At 39.5% G+C, this 14,256-nt stretch overlaps 1 protein-coding gene across 4 annotated transcripts in view; it reads right to left on the bottom strand.

Moving 5' to 3' along the window:
• Positions 1 to 14,256, bottom strand: part of LOC107702095 (transcription factor 12-like) — an 83,683-nt gene that overhangs the window by 8,736 nt on the left and 60,691 nt on the right. For 2 of the 4 annotated variants that reach the window (XM_016504312.1, XM_016504337.1), the window contains 8 exons: positions 13,246 to 13,345; positions 11,611 to 11,750; positions 11,372 to 11,516; positions 10,443 to 10,513; positions 6,946 to 7,087; positions 1,431 to 1,504; positions 647 to 718; positions 74 to 265 (listed from right to left, as the gene is read on the bottom strand). In XM_016504312.1, the coding sequence (XP_016359798.1) occupies positions 74 to 265; positions 647 to 718; positions 1,431 to 1,504; positions 6,946 to 7,087; positions 10,443 to 10,513; positions 11,372 to 11,516; positions 11,611 to 11,750; positions 13,246 to 13,345 (936 nt within the window). The remainder of the gene's footprint in view (positions 1 to 73; positions 266 to 646; positions 719 to 1,430; positions 1,505 to 6,945; positions 7,088 to 10,442; positions 10,514 to 11,371; positions 11,517 to 11,610; positions 11,751 to 13,245; positions 13,346 to 14,256) is intronic. The other 2 variants (XM_016504320.1, XM_016504328.1) reach the window with 2 other exon arrangements.

Below are 14,256 nucleotides of genomic sequence, written 5' to 3'. Positions count from 1 at the left end.
GAGCAATGAGACATTCAATGGCTCTGAAACACATATGCTAAAGTCTCCTTCATGACAGGGAAGTTTTCTTTACCATTTGTGCTGTTCGGTTGGTGACCAATCCAGAAGCGGGGAAATTGGTGCCGATGGCTGAGATTGGCCCGTTGTGCGCTTGCCCTAACAGGCTGTGGATGTCGCTGGACAGGGTGGCAGTGGAGCCCACGGCGTGATTCCGCAGGACGTGGATTGCATCGTCCAGCCTGTCCAGTCGGTCCTCCATCCGAGACTGAAATGAGTGATGCAAAGTGAAGGGAGAGAAAGAGAAAACAACATGAGCATAAATGATACAAATATCAACAGAGACTTTATTAAAGACACAGAATTACAAAATGGCAAAGACTGAAAAGCAAAGGAACATTCGAAAACAAAGTGAAAAGGAAAAGAAGAGAAAAAGTGAAAGGTTAAACCACTTAAAAAAACATCTGTTGAAATAAACAAAAATGAAATAAACAGTTTTCCACTAACTAACTGCAAAATGGTAATTTGTATGTATTATTATCATCAAAGATGAAATGGCAAAACAGAAAAAGTACAGCCAAATCAAAAGAAAGCCGATGGCTGAATGGAAAAGAAGGACAGGACGTGACTGTCTGAAGAGCGGGAATACCTCACAGACATCCTTTAAGAAGCACATGGCATCCTGCAGATGCTCATGAAGCTGCTGGTGCACACGATTTTTCTACAGTCAGACAGGAAGAGGAGAGACACGTACAGTGAGAGACGAGACTGAAAGACTGCAGAGAGAAGCAAGCAGAGCTTATGAGAGCTCGGCAGAGAAAGAGGGCAGGGAATCAAAGCGGAGCGCCAACTGCCGACATCTCGGTACTTGTTCAAGTAACTAATTACGATGAACCATGGTTCACTCTGCCGATCACAGCTCATTTCCTGATTCCTGGAGGGCCGCTGCTCATGGACGGTCCATAAAAATGCACTTGCAGCTGGCATACAAGTATTAGAGTAAATATTTGCCTACACACCCCATAATGTGAATGTATGACGTGGGAAGGAAAGTGTGTGTGTGTGTGTAAACTGATCTCCTGTTGTGGCTCAGCTCCCCAGTCAGCCCTGGAATCCTGCGGCAGTGGTTGAACGCAGCAGCTGCCAGCACCCCACCCCCATCACACACCCTAACCAATCCCTAACCACCCCACCTTCACACACCCCAGCCAATCTTCATCCACCCCGTACGAGAGAGGACAGATGGCAGGAGACATGCCCCAAGGGACGGGTATTGTTCGGTCCCCACGGCCCCCTCCCAGTCCCGCTCCTGACATTTGTCAGCCAGGAATGTCCATGTAAAGCTACCCCCTGCCCTCCAGGAGCAAGTCATCTACTGACACAGTGTCCATTAAAAAGTGCTCAGTGCCGGGGGGAGGGGAGAGCGCTCTTACCAGAGAGTGAAGGGAGTTCTCGTAGTTTGGGGAGGAAGGTGCTTGTCCAGTCGCACGGGGCCACTGAGTTGTACCTGCGGACAGAGGCAGAAGAGCTTTTTAGTCACCTGACACATTACAACTAGGTGGCTTCATTGCAACAGGTGAATCTGAAATGAATGAGCAATGGAAAACAGTGCTTTTTGTGCAACATGTCGACTATATATAATATATAAATATATAATATATAAATTTGAAAGAGTCCTAAAACTTTGAGTTAAGAAACACATTCATTGTTAATGTTACTGAAATAATGGCATTTAATAATATAATATAATATAATATATTAATATAATATAATATAATGTAACATAACACAATATAATATAATTAAAAGACTCAAAAAACTCATGAGTCATTGGTTAAGAAACACATTCAATGTTGTCGTTTCTACAGTAAATGGCATTTTATAATATAATAAAATATACTTTTATTTAAACTAAAACTCATGAGTTATTGGTTAAGAAGCACATTTACTGTAACAAATGATATTTTAAATAAATAATATATGTGACCATGGACCACAAAACCAGTCATAAGGGTCCTTTTTTTTTTTTAATTGAGATTTATACAATAAATAAGCTGAATAAATAATCTTTCCATTGATGTATGGTTTGTTAGGATAGGGAAATATTTGGCTGAGATACAACTATTTGAAAATCTGGAATCTGAGGGTCCAAAAAAACTAAATATTGAGAAAATCGCCTTTAAAGTTGTCCAAATGAAGTTCGTAGCAATGCATATTACTAATCAAAAATTACGTTTTGATATATGTACAGTAGGAAATTTACAAAATATCTTCATGGAATATGATCTTTACTTAATATCCTAATTATTTTTGGCATAAAAGAAAAATCAATAATTTTGACCCATACAATGTATTTTTGGCTATTGCTACAAATATACCCGTGCTATTTAAGACTGCTTTTGTGCTCCAGGGTCACATATTATATTGAAAACTTATGAGACAGTTATTGGTTAAGCACATTTGCTGTAGAAAAAAAAAACTTACATATATAAATACAAATAAATAAAACAGTTTCATTCAAAAGATTATTTAAGAAACACATTCATTGTTCTTGATATGAATAGTATTTTAATATACTTAAAAATATTTGTTCATAATATAATACAATGCTTTTCTTTTATGTAGTGTGCAGTGCACATGGTACAATGCACTGATACACTTTCACAAAAGACTAAAACTCATTTCCTATCCTGACTGATTCCAGCTATTCTCAATGTGGGCTGTTTTCCTCTAGGTCTCCAGACACATAATTTCCTATGACTGGGTCATATCCTGCAATGTGAGAAGAGTTCGAGGACGACCCTTACATGCATACATACACAAACCAGTGCTGAGGGACATCTCCTACTTCCTCTCATTAATGAAGTCATGACTAAAAAGACCTGGCAGAACAATGCAGGACCGCGATAAGGGCGATGACTTGGACCCTGAGCGTCTTCCCTTGACTAATACTGCATGAGCTCAACGGAGAAGCTCGATATTCTAGACGTAACAGGATGAGACCACGACTCTCTCTCAGATCTCAACTCGCACAAACAAACTACTGGACGGTGAGCGTTGATGTGACCAATCTCATGTCAGACGCTGTCAGGGAAAAGAAAAAGCACTGTTTTGCCACATTACTCAAGTAGCAGCATAAGATTTTATTTGGCTTGGTCACATTCTCAGCCCTCAGACTCAATGTTTCGCTTTTTTTCCCCTTCAAAATTCAGTCGCTGGAAGAATTCAGTGAATGTGTTTTTGTTCTGTGGCAGAGTGTGTGAGGCTGGAAGGGACTATAATGAGGATGTAAATGACTCTGGTCTGGTCTCGGTCTAAACGTGCTGACTCTGACTGGCCATAAATCAACACCGCTCTAAAAGAATGCACATCTGCTAATCACAAATCAAAACGCTGGTGGTGGGGGTCGCTTTCAATCCCTTCACTTCCAAGTCTACTTCACTCCAACTGGCAAACAATCCACTACAAAAAGTCTTGTGTGAAGGCTGTGGAGAACAATAAAACAGGCCAAGTACCCTTAATGTAGCATGACCCAAAGGAAGCCTTTTCGGCTTATTTACATTAATCAGTTTAGGAGGGAGATCTGCGCTCCTCGTCCTTCGACCCCACTCCACCAGGCACAGACTCAACCACTGACTCTAGGTGCTTTGTTGACACCAGAGATTTCCTATTTTGCTGGTTGGCATAACGGACCTGCTGTGGTCATACGTCTAGCTCTGCTAGCATAGCGCAAGTCCTTCTCAGAAACAATTGGTTAATTTCATCTCGACCATTCAACCATTCGTCCTTCCCAAAGCGAAAGCAGCTCTAATTTGAAGGAATTCACTCTTTGAAACCACAAAGCTCTCAGAAGCAGACTCTTATTAAGTGCCTATTAAAAATTACTTTGGGGCTATGAGAAGAGAGTGCAGGGTTTAATAAGGCGTCGTCATCGGCGGCCAGCTTGACAAATGAACGTGGGCCGGTGTGGCACTCTGCACGTGCTGCTGGGGTCTAATTGGCTGGTATGGGCAGCAGAGACCCGGCTACGAGCGGGTCTAATGGCTGAATTTAATAACTAATCCAGAGAAACAGATGGATGTGCTTCGCTTAATCATAACATCATGAAAAAATGTGCACCAACGTCTAAGAACCATCTAATAAAAAAACAAACAAACTTCAAAATATAAAAGTCCTCAGATATCAAAGGGAACGTTGACTGCCTGGCATGTGAGTGTAAATCAACTTAATGATGTGATAAAATTGCAGGCAGAGAGAAAGCCAAATGTGACTAAATACTAACAGCAGACCAACATTTTGATTAATCAAACAATATTTGATGAACGAATTCTGTTCTTTCCAAAACTGTTTTCATAAATTTTAAGTAAATACATTTTGATATAAATAAATGTCTTATTTTATATCTTATTTTTTCCAATTTAAATATACACTACTATTCACAAGTTTGGGGTCATTAAATTTTTTCAAGGAAATTATATTTGTTTTCAGCAACAATGCATTTAATTGACAGTAAAGACTTTTAAATTGTTAAAAAAATCTATTTCAAATAAATGTTGTTCTTTTGAACGTTCTATTCATCAAAGACTCCTGAAAAAATGTATCACAGTTACTACAACAGTATTAAGCAACACGACTGAAGTATTGTGACACTAAAGACTGGAGTAATTGCTGTTGCAAATTTAGCTTTGTCATCACAGGAATAAATGACATTTTAAAATATATTACATATATTACATAGAAAACATTTTAAATTGTAATAATATGTCACAATATTACTATTTTTACTCTATTTTTGATGAAATAAATGCATATAATCAAATAAATGAGCATAAGTGACTTCTTAAAAAACAAAAACTTACCAAACCCAAACATTTAAATGGTAGTGTACATTAATTGAAATATATAAAATATAGAAACATATTTAAAAATAAGCACATTGTTTACTTACACATTTAGTACATTTATATATTTAAAAAAAAGGAATTCTTTAAATAATAAAAAAGGTGCGCTAAGATGACAGGAAGTTACATCGTAAGGTACAGACTGCTGAGTGGAGAGGAAGGCTGTCTCTGAGCTGAGTCATCCTCTCCCTCCCTTCCTCTCAGTCAGTCATGCTAATAAATGAGGATCTTTGCAGGCCGGTCTGTCATGGGCAACAGCTGTGTGAGGAACAGGGCAACAGCTGAAGCTAAGGAGTGGGACAGACACCGACACAGCTGTCACCACTATATCAATGAACACACACACAACTGCCCTCTCACTGAAACAACACGCTGAGAAACTGCCATTTAGTATCTCTGTCTACCCCTCTGTGCTTCAAAATATTTTTTCATTTAAAATGACTGTGCATCAGTCTTGTCAGGCGCAGATAAAATCTTCACAGTGGTCGGTTATCTATCCACCGCTAACCAGGGCATAACTCCCCCGACACCATCTTCAATCTCAGCGGCTGCGGGACAGTGTGTTTACTCATTTACGTGAGGAGGACGGGGCTCGCTGTGTTTGGGCTACACCGCGTCAGTGTGACATGTGAGTCGGGTGGTCGAGACAGGGAAGGAGCTGACACTAGTATTGTTTGATAGTAGGCAAAAATCCTAGTATGGTGATAAACAGACCACTGTGATTGTTCATTAGACAAGAGCTTATTCCAGAATCACAGATCAATGTTTAACGAATGATAGTGTGTAACGGATCATGTTTACATGCTTATATATACACACTACTGTGGTATTGTGGTTGTCTGTTATTGAAATCTAAATGAAATGCAAAATGTGGATTGTGTTGAGGGTCTGTCTAAATGTGTGAAATAATGAGCTACAGCGGCCCCAAAAAACCATATAGCCTTTTTGATGGACGACGTATACACTGACCAACAATTAAAAAACAAAGCGGACAGCATAGAAGAATGTGTTCTGTGTGAATGGCCCATCAGACTGACAAACTCCTATAAAATGTATTGTTGTGTAGACTGGATAATATTAATATAATTATTAATATATTAAATAAAGTAATATTTTTTAAAGCTGTGCACTACTGCTCAAAAGTTTGGAGGCAGTAAGGTTGTTTTTGAAAGCTTTTAAGTCTCTTATGTTCACCAAGGGTGCATTTAATTGATCATATTTACAGTTTTGTGCTTTGTGTGTGTGTGTGTGTGTCTGTATATATATATATATATATATATAATATGTATGTTTTAAAGTATATATATATTTTTTTTTTTTTCAATTATTTAAAACAGATTTTCTTTTGAACATTATACATTTATTTCTTAATTGTCACTTTTGATCAATTTAATGCATTCTTTCTGACTTAAAGTATTAATTTATTAAAAAAAAAATCATACTGACCCCAGACTTTCCAACAGTGCACATTCAATGATTTACTCATCTGCAATAATGTATTTGCATTATCTTCATTTGACACCTTTTCTAAGTAAATATTGAATTAAATGCAATTAAACATGATTCAAATAAACATAAATGATTCACAGCCCCAATAAAATATATGTCAATGCATTAGATGACAAATGGAAAACAAACTGGCACTTACTTTTTTAAAAATTAGCAAATGCACACTTATTAAGCACAATTTCAGGTTTTAAATAAAAACCAACACATATTGTTAAAAATTAAGACAAAATATTTCTAATTTTTTTTGGATCATGTCCATACCTGTGTTTACTCTAATAGTACACCCTTGTGACTTCACATATATACTAAAAATGGCTTTGGGATTAATTTAAAAAAATTACAAAAAGTACAACTGAAGGGATTTTTGAAAAATGTTCAAGCACCAACATGCTTACAAATATTGTGTTATATGATCCACACATTCATATATTTTTAACTGTGTCCAAATACTTCCGAGGGCCACTGTGTGACTGACCGGTGAGGGTGTGGTGTGGAGAGAATGTGTGTGTGGGGTCAGAAAGGCAGACTGGTGCTCTACCTGCCCTTCCTGTGGGGCCGCTGGCCGTCACCACTGTACCTGCTGTGCCAGCGCCCGCCTGAGCCGTCAGAGGAGAGGGAGAGCCCACTGGAGTGGAGGGGTTTGAGGGGAAACTACTGCTGGTGTGGTCAGGAGAATAAATCTGCAAATGAGAGCGAGAGAAAGAGAGAGATCAGTCTGTGAGGAAGCACGTGCAACCTTTAAAACCTGCAACCTGTCGTTTCCCTCTCCGGCTTTACGGCCGCGGTTAGCATCCCTCAGTCTGTGCTCAGCCAAAATTGCCTCATCAATTCTGCTGATTTTACAAGCGGAGCAGCAGTAAAAAAATGCTCACAGCATACATATGGGCTTTTAACAGCCTATGCCGCCCTTTATAATGTCTGCAGAAAAACACACAACCCCTCCTGCACTCTAAATGCTGTGTGACACCTGCAGTCCAGCCAGCGTTCCCTGGCCACATCTGTGGTTGTTATTAAGTCAAAGCCTGGGCCCACGCCACACACCCGCTGCATGTTGCACATCACAAGTGAAACCACATGAGCACAAAAGATCAGAAACCCTGCAAGAGAGCGTGAAAAAGGCTAAACAAACAGTGGTGGTAATAATTCACATTAGAGATTGGCGATATGGTGACAGTACATATAAAACAATAGTGATATCAAATGTTTTATATATTACATAACCATTATTTTACTTTGTTTATAACCAGGTTCGTATCAAAATATAACATTATTCTGAAATGAATTCTGTCATAACTGATATAATACTTCACACTTTCAGTTAAAAACAAAACAGTAACATTACAAACATGACTAGATGAGCCGCATTAGAAGCCACTGTAAAATATGCTCAAATTCTGTTTACATGGCATCCATAATGTCACTTCTAATACATAATAGAGAGGAGATGGAATAGAGAAAAGCAGCTGGATGATGCAGAGAAAGAGAGAGAAGACATGGTCATTAATCTCTCTTTTTGGAGCTCATTAGAGTGAACGAGTCTGGCCCGTGGCTGTGTGGATGGGCGTCTCTGGCTCATCTTCAGTTATGGATGAGAGGTAATAAAGCCTCTCCCTGCCTGCCCAATAAACAGCGACCGAGACAGGCACAGCCCTGCCCACACCATAATAAACAAACAGATGCTATGAAAAAGAAAGGCCTCCAGCCTATACCTCATAGTGCAGCACCACCGACAGGCTTTTTCCACCTTACCGGTGTTGTTTGCGTGAGAAAAAAAAATCAGAAAATTCTGTCTTTGAAACTAGAAAAGGGAATTTTTGGTTAAGCCAAATGTCAAATGCAAGTAAACATCCCTGCCATGCTCTGCTTTCTGCTAAAATGGTTTTCGGTCCCATAATGGAAACCACTATGAAACATGCAGGTTTTGATCCCAATTATCTGGCAGGATTTGAGAAAAACAGCTCTAAAGTTGTGGGCCATCACTTGCAGGGGATCATGAAGTCCATTTGACTTAAAAACACATCAAAATGCGGATACTATCGTTATTAATCTTCTTATTAAACCCTGAATGCCACACTTTTGTGTTTCAATCAACTCTGCAAATCCTGCCTGGGGCTTTAGTACATTCATCTCTCAGAGTAGACGGAGAGATAGAGGGGGCCAGTGATAGAGTGAGAGTGATATACAGAGAGATACAAAGAAAGAAATCCTCTGCGATATTAACAGATATTTACTGATATCAGAGGCTTTTTTTCATTTATTTAATGCAAATGTACTCATTACAAATTCAATTATCAGCTACAAATTCAATTATCCTTGAATCCTTGAATTTCATAACATCTTAGCATTTGGTTTGACTATCTTCCATTTTAAAAAGACTTGAGCTGCAAGAACTCCACAAGTTCATGATTCATGTTCAAGTTCATGTTCTTCAACATGAATTGAGATGATTTAAAGAGCATCTTGATCTTCAATCTGACCATCTGTACAAAGAGCCACATGATCAACATCACAAATGTGCTTATTTCATTAGTAGCCTCAAAATAGCATTGAATCTGAAATATTTATTATACAATTTGTCATAATACTACTGTGTTTTTTAATATGGCAAAATTTAAACTTGGTATTTTTTTCCAGACTTAAATTATAATGAATCCCAATTTTATATGTAGCCTCTAACAGTTCGTTTCAAGTGAATTTCGTCTGGATGTTTCCTTATTGTTCACCAGTAAAACGCAGTATCTGATCCATCACGACTGTGCCAGGCAAGCGGCCGTCCCCTTTGCCCTTGTGCTTCAGGACCTCTTATGGTCATGAGTCCTGACCTAATGAGTTGAAGCGGGCCATTTGGAGCGTCCTGGCCGACTTCTGCTGTATTTCCAGTGTAACACCACTCATTTTACAAACAACAAACGGATCTCCACCCCCTCATCAGTCACGCTGCTCTCCGCCAGCGGGGGCCCAATGAGCACAACCCATCCAAAAGGAACCTAAACAAAAGTGGCACAATGGGCGGCCTGCAGAGCCGAGCCGCAGCAGTTAGGACGTTTCCCCCCACCCCAGCCCAGCCCGACCGTGTCCGTTTCACCACAGCTTTATCATGCTAATAGAATTGAGTCTGCAAATACAAAAAGACTTAATTTGTGATTATCTTTCAGCCACACTGTCTTGTGTTTGTTTGTGGACCAAAGTGTGCTCTCATGGCCCGGCAGGCCTCACCCAGAGTATCTTATTACATTTTTTCTTCTCTTCTTTCTTTTCCCCAATCAAAGAGCAGCGATTAGGCGTCTAATTTCTCAGAAAAGGAGGGCGCTACGACCGTTCCGACATCAAAAGGTTAGAAAAAGCTTGTCCTTGTCCTCGGCTGTACGGCTCCCGTCCGAAACAGTGCTGAATCAGTCCAGATGTGTTCCTACTTTAAAAAAGGCTTGTTGTGACTTACTGTAGGATAAGCAAGTCTGCAGGATTTTTTGGAGCTAAATAAGTCTTTAAGTTAAGCTCGGCAAGTTTTAAAGGTTATTGTAAGCTCCAGTTTCAGGGACACATTAGGAACTCGCAGGAACGCCAGCACTCATTATTCAAACCAACATATAATCCACAGGCTTTTATGTACAGCTCCTTTTCTTGTATACTGCGAGATTAAGAGCACAATTATCCGGGCTTAGGTCCAGCAACATCCACAAACAGATCCCCTGACCTTATTCAATCTCTTAACCTTCTACACTGCTACTAATGCCCAGCCTAAGAGCACCTGTCCTGTCCTTTAAAGAATTAACTGCGCCATTATGTCGGGTAATCTCACCCGCGTCTACAACACGAAGATCCCGAAAGCAAGTTGGACAACATGGGACATGTTTACGATGCCTGAAACCGTACAGCGCTCAGTAGTTAATAAATAAATAAATAATAACAATGTCTTTTATCCATTGCACGATCTGCAAAAGATGGAGGGATGTATAAAGATGGAAGCCAATCCCTGTTCTCTGAAATGGTTAGTGTATGGATTAAGAGATCTGGTTGAATGGGGAAGGATCTCACCGAAGCCAGGGCTTTTCCCAGCGCGTCTCCAGTCTGAGAGCTTCCAGTGGCGTTCCCTCGGTTGGCAGCAGCTACACAAAGACCACACAGAGATACAGCATTCACATTGGAACAGAGCTGACAGAGATATTAATGTCATGTATTTTTCATTGGCCAGTTGCAGCTGGTGCTAGGTGTGTCGAACTACAAAAAGTGCTGAAATAAATAAGTGATAAATAACCTTCAACCCTTCAACAATGTTTTGGGATATTTAAAAAATGATGTGATATTTGCGTGAAGAAAAATTATATACATTATTTTGTATATGGCAAATCAAAATTAAACATTTATTTTTTATTCTTTAAAAAAAAAATGTTTTAATGTTTTTGAAAGAAGTCTCTTACACTCACCAAGGCTGCATTTATTTGATCAAGAATACAGTAATAACAGTACTACTGTGAAATATTAATACAATTTTTAATACTCAAATATAATTTATTTCTGTGATGGCAAAGCTGAATTTTTAGCAGTCATTACTCCAGTCTTCACTGTCACATGATCCCTCAGAATCATACTAATATGCTGATTCGGTGCTCAACAAACATTTCTTATTACTATCAAAGCTGTGCTGCTTAATATGTTTGTATACATTTTTTCAGAATTCTCTGATAAATAGAAAGTTTAAAAGAACAGCATTTATTTTAAATATAATCTTTTGTAACACTGGGAATGTCTTTACTGTCACTTTTGATCAATTTAATTCATCCTTGCTTATTAAAAGTATTATTAACTTACTGACCCCAAACCAGTAGTGTATATATAGAGTATGCCAAATTAACTCTCTATAATAACTCTATGATGTTTTGCAGACGCACAGATTATGTGTGGGTCTAAGCATGACTAAAAAATCAAGAACAACACTACAAATATGGTGTGCGCAGACAACGTACCCATAACTCCCTCTGCGGTGTTGACTGGTGGGGTGTGAGATGCGGTGACGAAGGGTGAGGTGCTGGCACTGCCGCGGTGGAAGCTGGACATGGGTGGCAGGCTAGCGTTGATGTCTGTGGGCGACACTGGGTGTGGCGGGTAGTTCTGTGACAGGGACAAAAGGAAGAGGAACTTTCTTTAGTTTTATATATGGTTATACTACAAGGTCTGTATTTGATCTGTTTCCACTGATTCTCACCAGGCGGTCGTGTGAGTGCAGGTTGCTGTAGTTTCCAGACTGTGGCATGTGAGATGAAGATCCTCCCAGCATTGCCCCATAGCCTGGATGGCTGATCCCACTGGACGAGTTCCACTGGTCAGAGGAATTGTGGGTCCCATCTGATGAAGTGACAAGGGAGTAAACTTGAACATTAAAAACATGAGAAATATCTTCATTCAGTTACTTTTTATACTTTGACCCCCACACTCCTTATTCTGGATAGAGGATGTCAAATAGACCAGTCTCTCTTTTACAAAAGTCTGCTTTTACACTTGAGTCAGAGCCAAGCGCTGAGCGCAGCTGAGATAACATTCAGCCAGCCGCAGTTCACTTGCTTCCGCCTCAACTTTTCAAGGAGAAATTCCTCACAGCCCGAAACACACGGCTTGAAATGGCCATATAATTTTTATCAGTCCAGATTGGCAAAGTTGGAAAACGCATGGTTGGTTTACTATCTACGTCTGTGAAGTCGGTAGCGTGATAGGCAGTGAGTGAAACGTAAAGAGAAGGCTTCCCAATTGTGTAAAAAGAAAAAAAAAGGTTCAAAGTGTGCGCTAGGAGAAGGAACATACCAGAAACCGTATATTCAGGGTCTGAAAATGTTTATATAACTAAAGTGGATTGGAAGAAGATTCAGCTTTAGAATTGTGTGCTGCCAAAAAAATGAAATTAGCATGATGAATCATACGTGTGAGACCTGTTAATTAAGCAAGTCCACAATTTCTAGGATGCATAACATGCTAGAAAATATTCAACGTTTAATTTTTTTATAGCGGTTAATTTAGTGTTTGGCCTGAATACACTACGCAAGTACATGAATGCAAATGCATCTAGCTATGAAAGCTCAATTTCATGTGTTATGAAATATGGCAGACCACATTGCAATGCTATATTGTGCATATCACCTAGTAGTTTTCTCTTTTTACAGACCCCTGCGTCTGAACAAACATACATTCCTACTATATAATAGGGGAAAAACTGTATGTGAGAGTAGCATGTCTGAATTCATAGTATGCATGAAACAATTGGCGCAAAAGTATTTGGATGACCTAGTTTTTCTGCCAAAATTCTGAAATGAACACTTTATTATCCCATGAAGCCACGGGAGTTGTGAATGGCAGTGAAGTGATGCAACTGACACCATCGGTAATATGACGAAGTCAGCATGGCAAATGTTGTACACCCAGATTTCATTCATACTATATATAGAATGTCCTTTGTAATGATCACAAAGTTTGTTCCTCGTCAAATTTAGTACCTACTCTGATTCAGTATGCGATTTCAAACGGATTGTGGTGCAACAGTTTTTTTTAGCAAGTTCAAATCAATATACACCTCAATGATAACACAACTAGTTTAACAGCAAACATATCTTAAGATATATCAATTAACCCCATTAGTACTGGGTTTATAATCGAAGAACGTATGCGATATGCATGTTCAGTACAACAAAACCGTGTGTTTGCAATGCCGTGGCCAAGCATTCTTGTCTGCACTTGCATATTTGTATAAAATGTTGCTGACCTTAAAAACAAAAAAGGCTTCCTTTACAAAGTCAAAACTAAGTAAACAGTATAATAACAACAAATGACAAATAAAATGATGATGACTGACCGAAGAAAGTGCTTGCAAACATACTGCTGGGGGGTTTGGGGGACGGGTAAGATGGAGAGTCTCTGTTGAAGTCATCTGAGGTGGGAGTTGGTGCATACACCTGCGAAAAGAAAAACAAAATGAGACATTATGACTAAGAACAACTGCTTACAGACAGGTGTGAGGGAATGTAGGCTGCTGTTTTTGTAATTTCTATAAAACAGAGCGACCATCGTACAGACACGCTCATGTCATTAAGCATATCCTCATAACCTCGGTCTAATTCACACATACCATGAAACCTGACTGCATAATAGAACACAAACAATGCAATGCAAAGCATATGGCCAATTTACAAATTCTTTGATGTAACAGATGGCTAATTTAGAAGTCTTATAAAAAAAGGGAGGATTATCTGCAGCGTAATGTGCGCTTCAGCGCTTAATTGTAATATTATGACGACGACATGCATGCCCGCCGAACAAAAGCATCAAAACAAATGGATTAATATGCGAGGGCGAGAGCGTTAGGGTGCATATGTGTTTGTGTTTATGCACGAGTATTTTAGGAGCTGTGGGGTTGGATCGGCTCGGGCCAGCGGAGCAGTGGTTACAGCTGCAGAAGTGCCCATTCCTGTAGAGGAGGATCAAAGGCATGAGGCTACAGCTCAGTAATGTGGCTCTCTCAGTTCATCTGCTCCAGATGGGACAAAACCTCTCGGAGCGAGAGAGAAAACACTAGCATGTATGGCACGAAAGAGAACGCTAGGTAAACATGTTAAAGAAAGTCTCGCACATTATCTGTCGTTAAGCAAGACAGACTCGCTCGGGGCCCTCACTTTTAGGTGTCCGTGTCACCTGCAGTTTAAATTCCACCCAGCAAGAACCTGACTGCCCCGTCATGTCTGTAAGAACCAATCCCTGTAACGCAGAGCTGATGTGCAGCCCAATGTGTTTCAAGTTACTTTAAGTTAAACACAACCTCTCCCTCTGCTCAACATCACAGCAACTTTTATTCTTTAAATAAAATCAA

This window comes from Sinocyclocheilus anshuiensis, unplaced genomic scaffold, assembly GCF_001515605.1.
Source record: "Sinocyclocheilus anshuiensis isolate Anshui unplaced genomic scaffold, SAMN03320099.WGS_v1.1 scaffold1941, whole genome shotgun sequence".
Lineage (NCBI taxonomy): Eukaryota > Metazoa > Chordata > Actinopteri > Cypriniformes > Cyprinidae > Sinocyclocheilus > Sinocyclocheilus anshuiensis.
The sequence above is the reverse complement of the archived record's forward strand: the minus strand, read 5'-3'. Positions and strand labels throughout refer to the sequence as shown.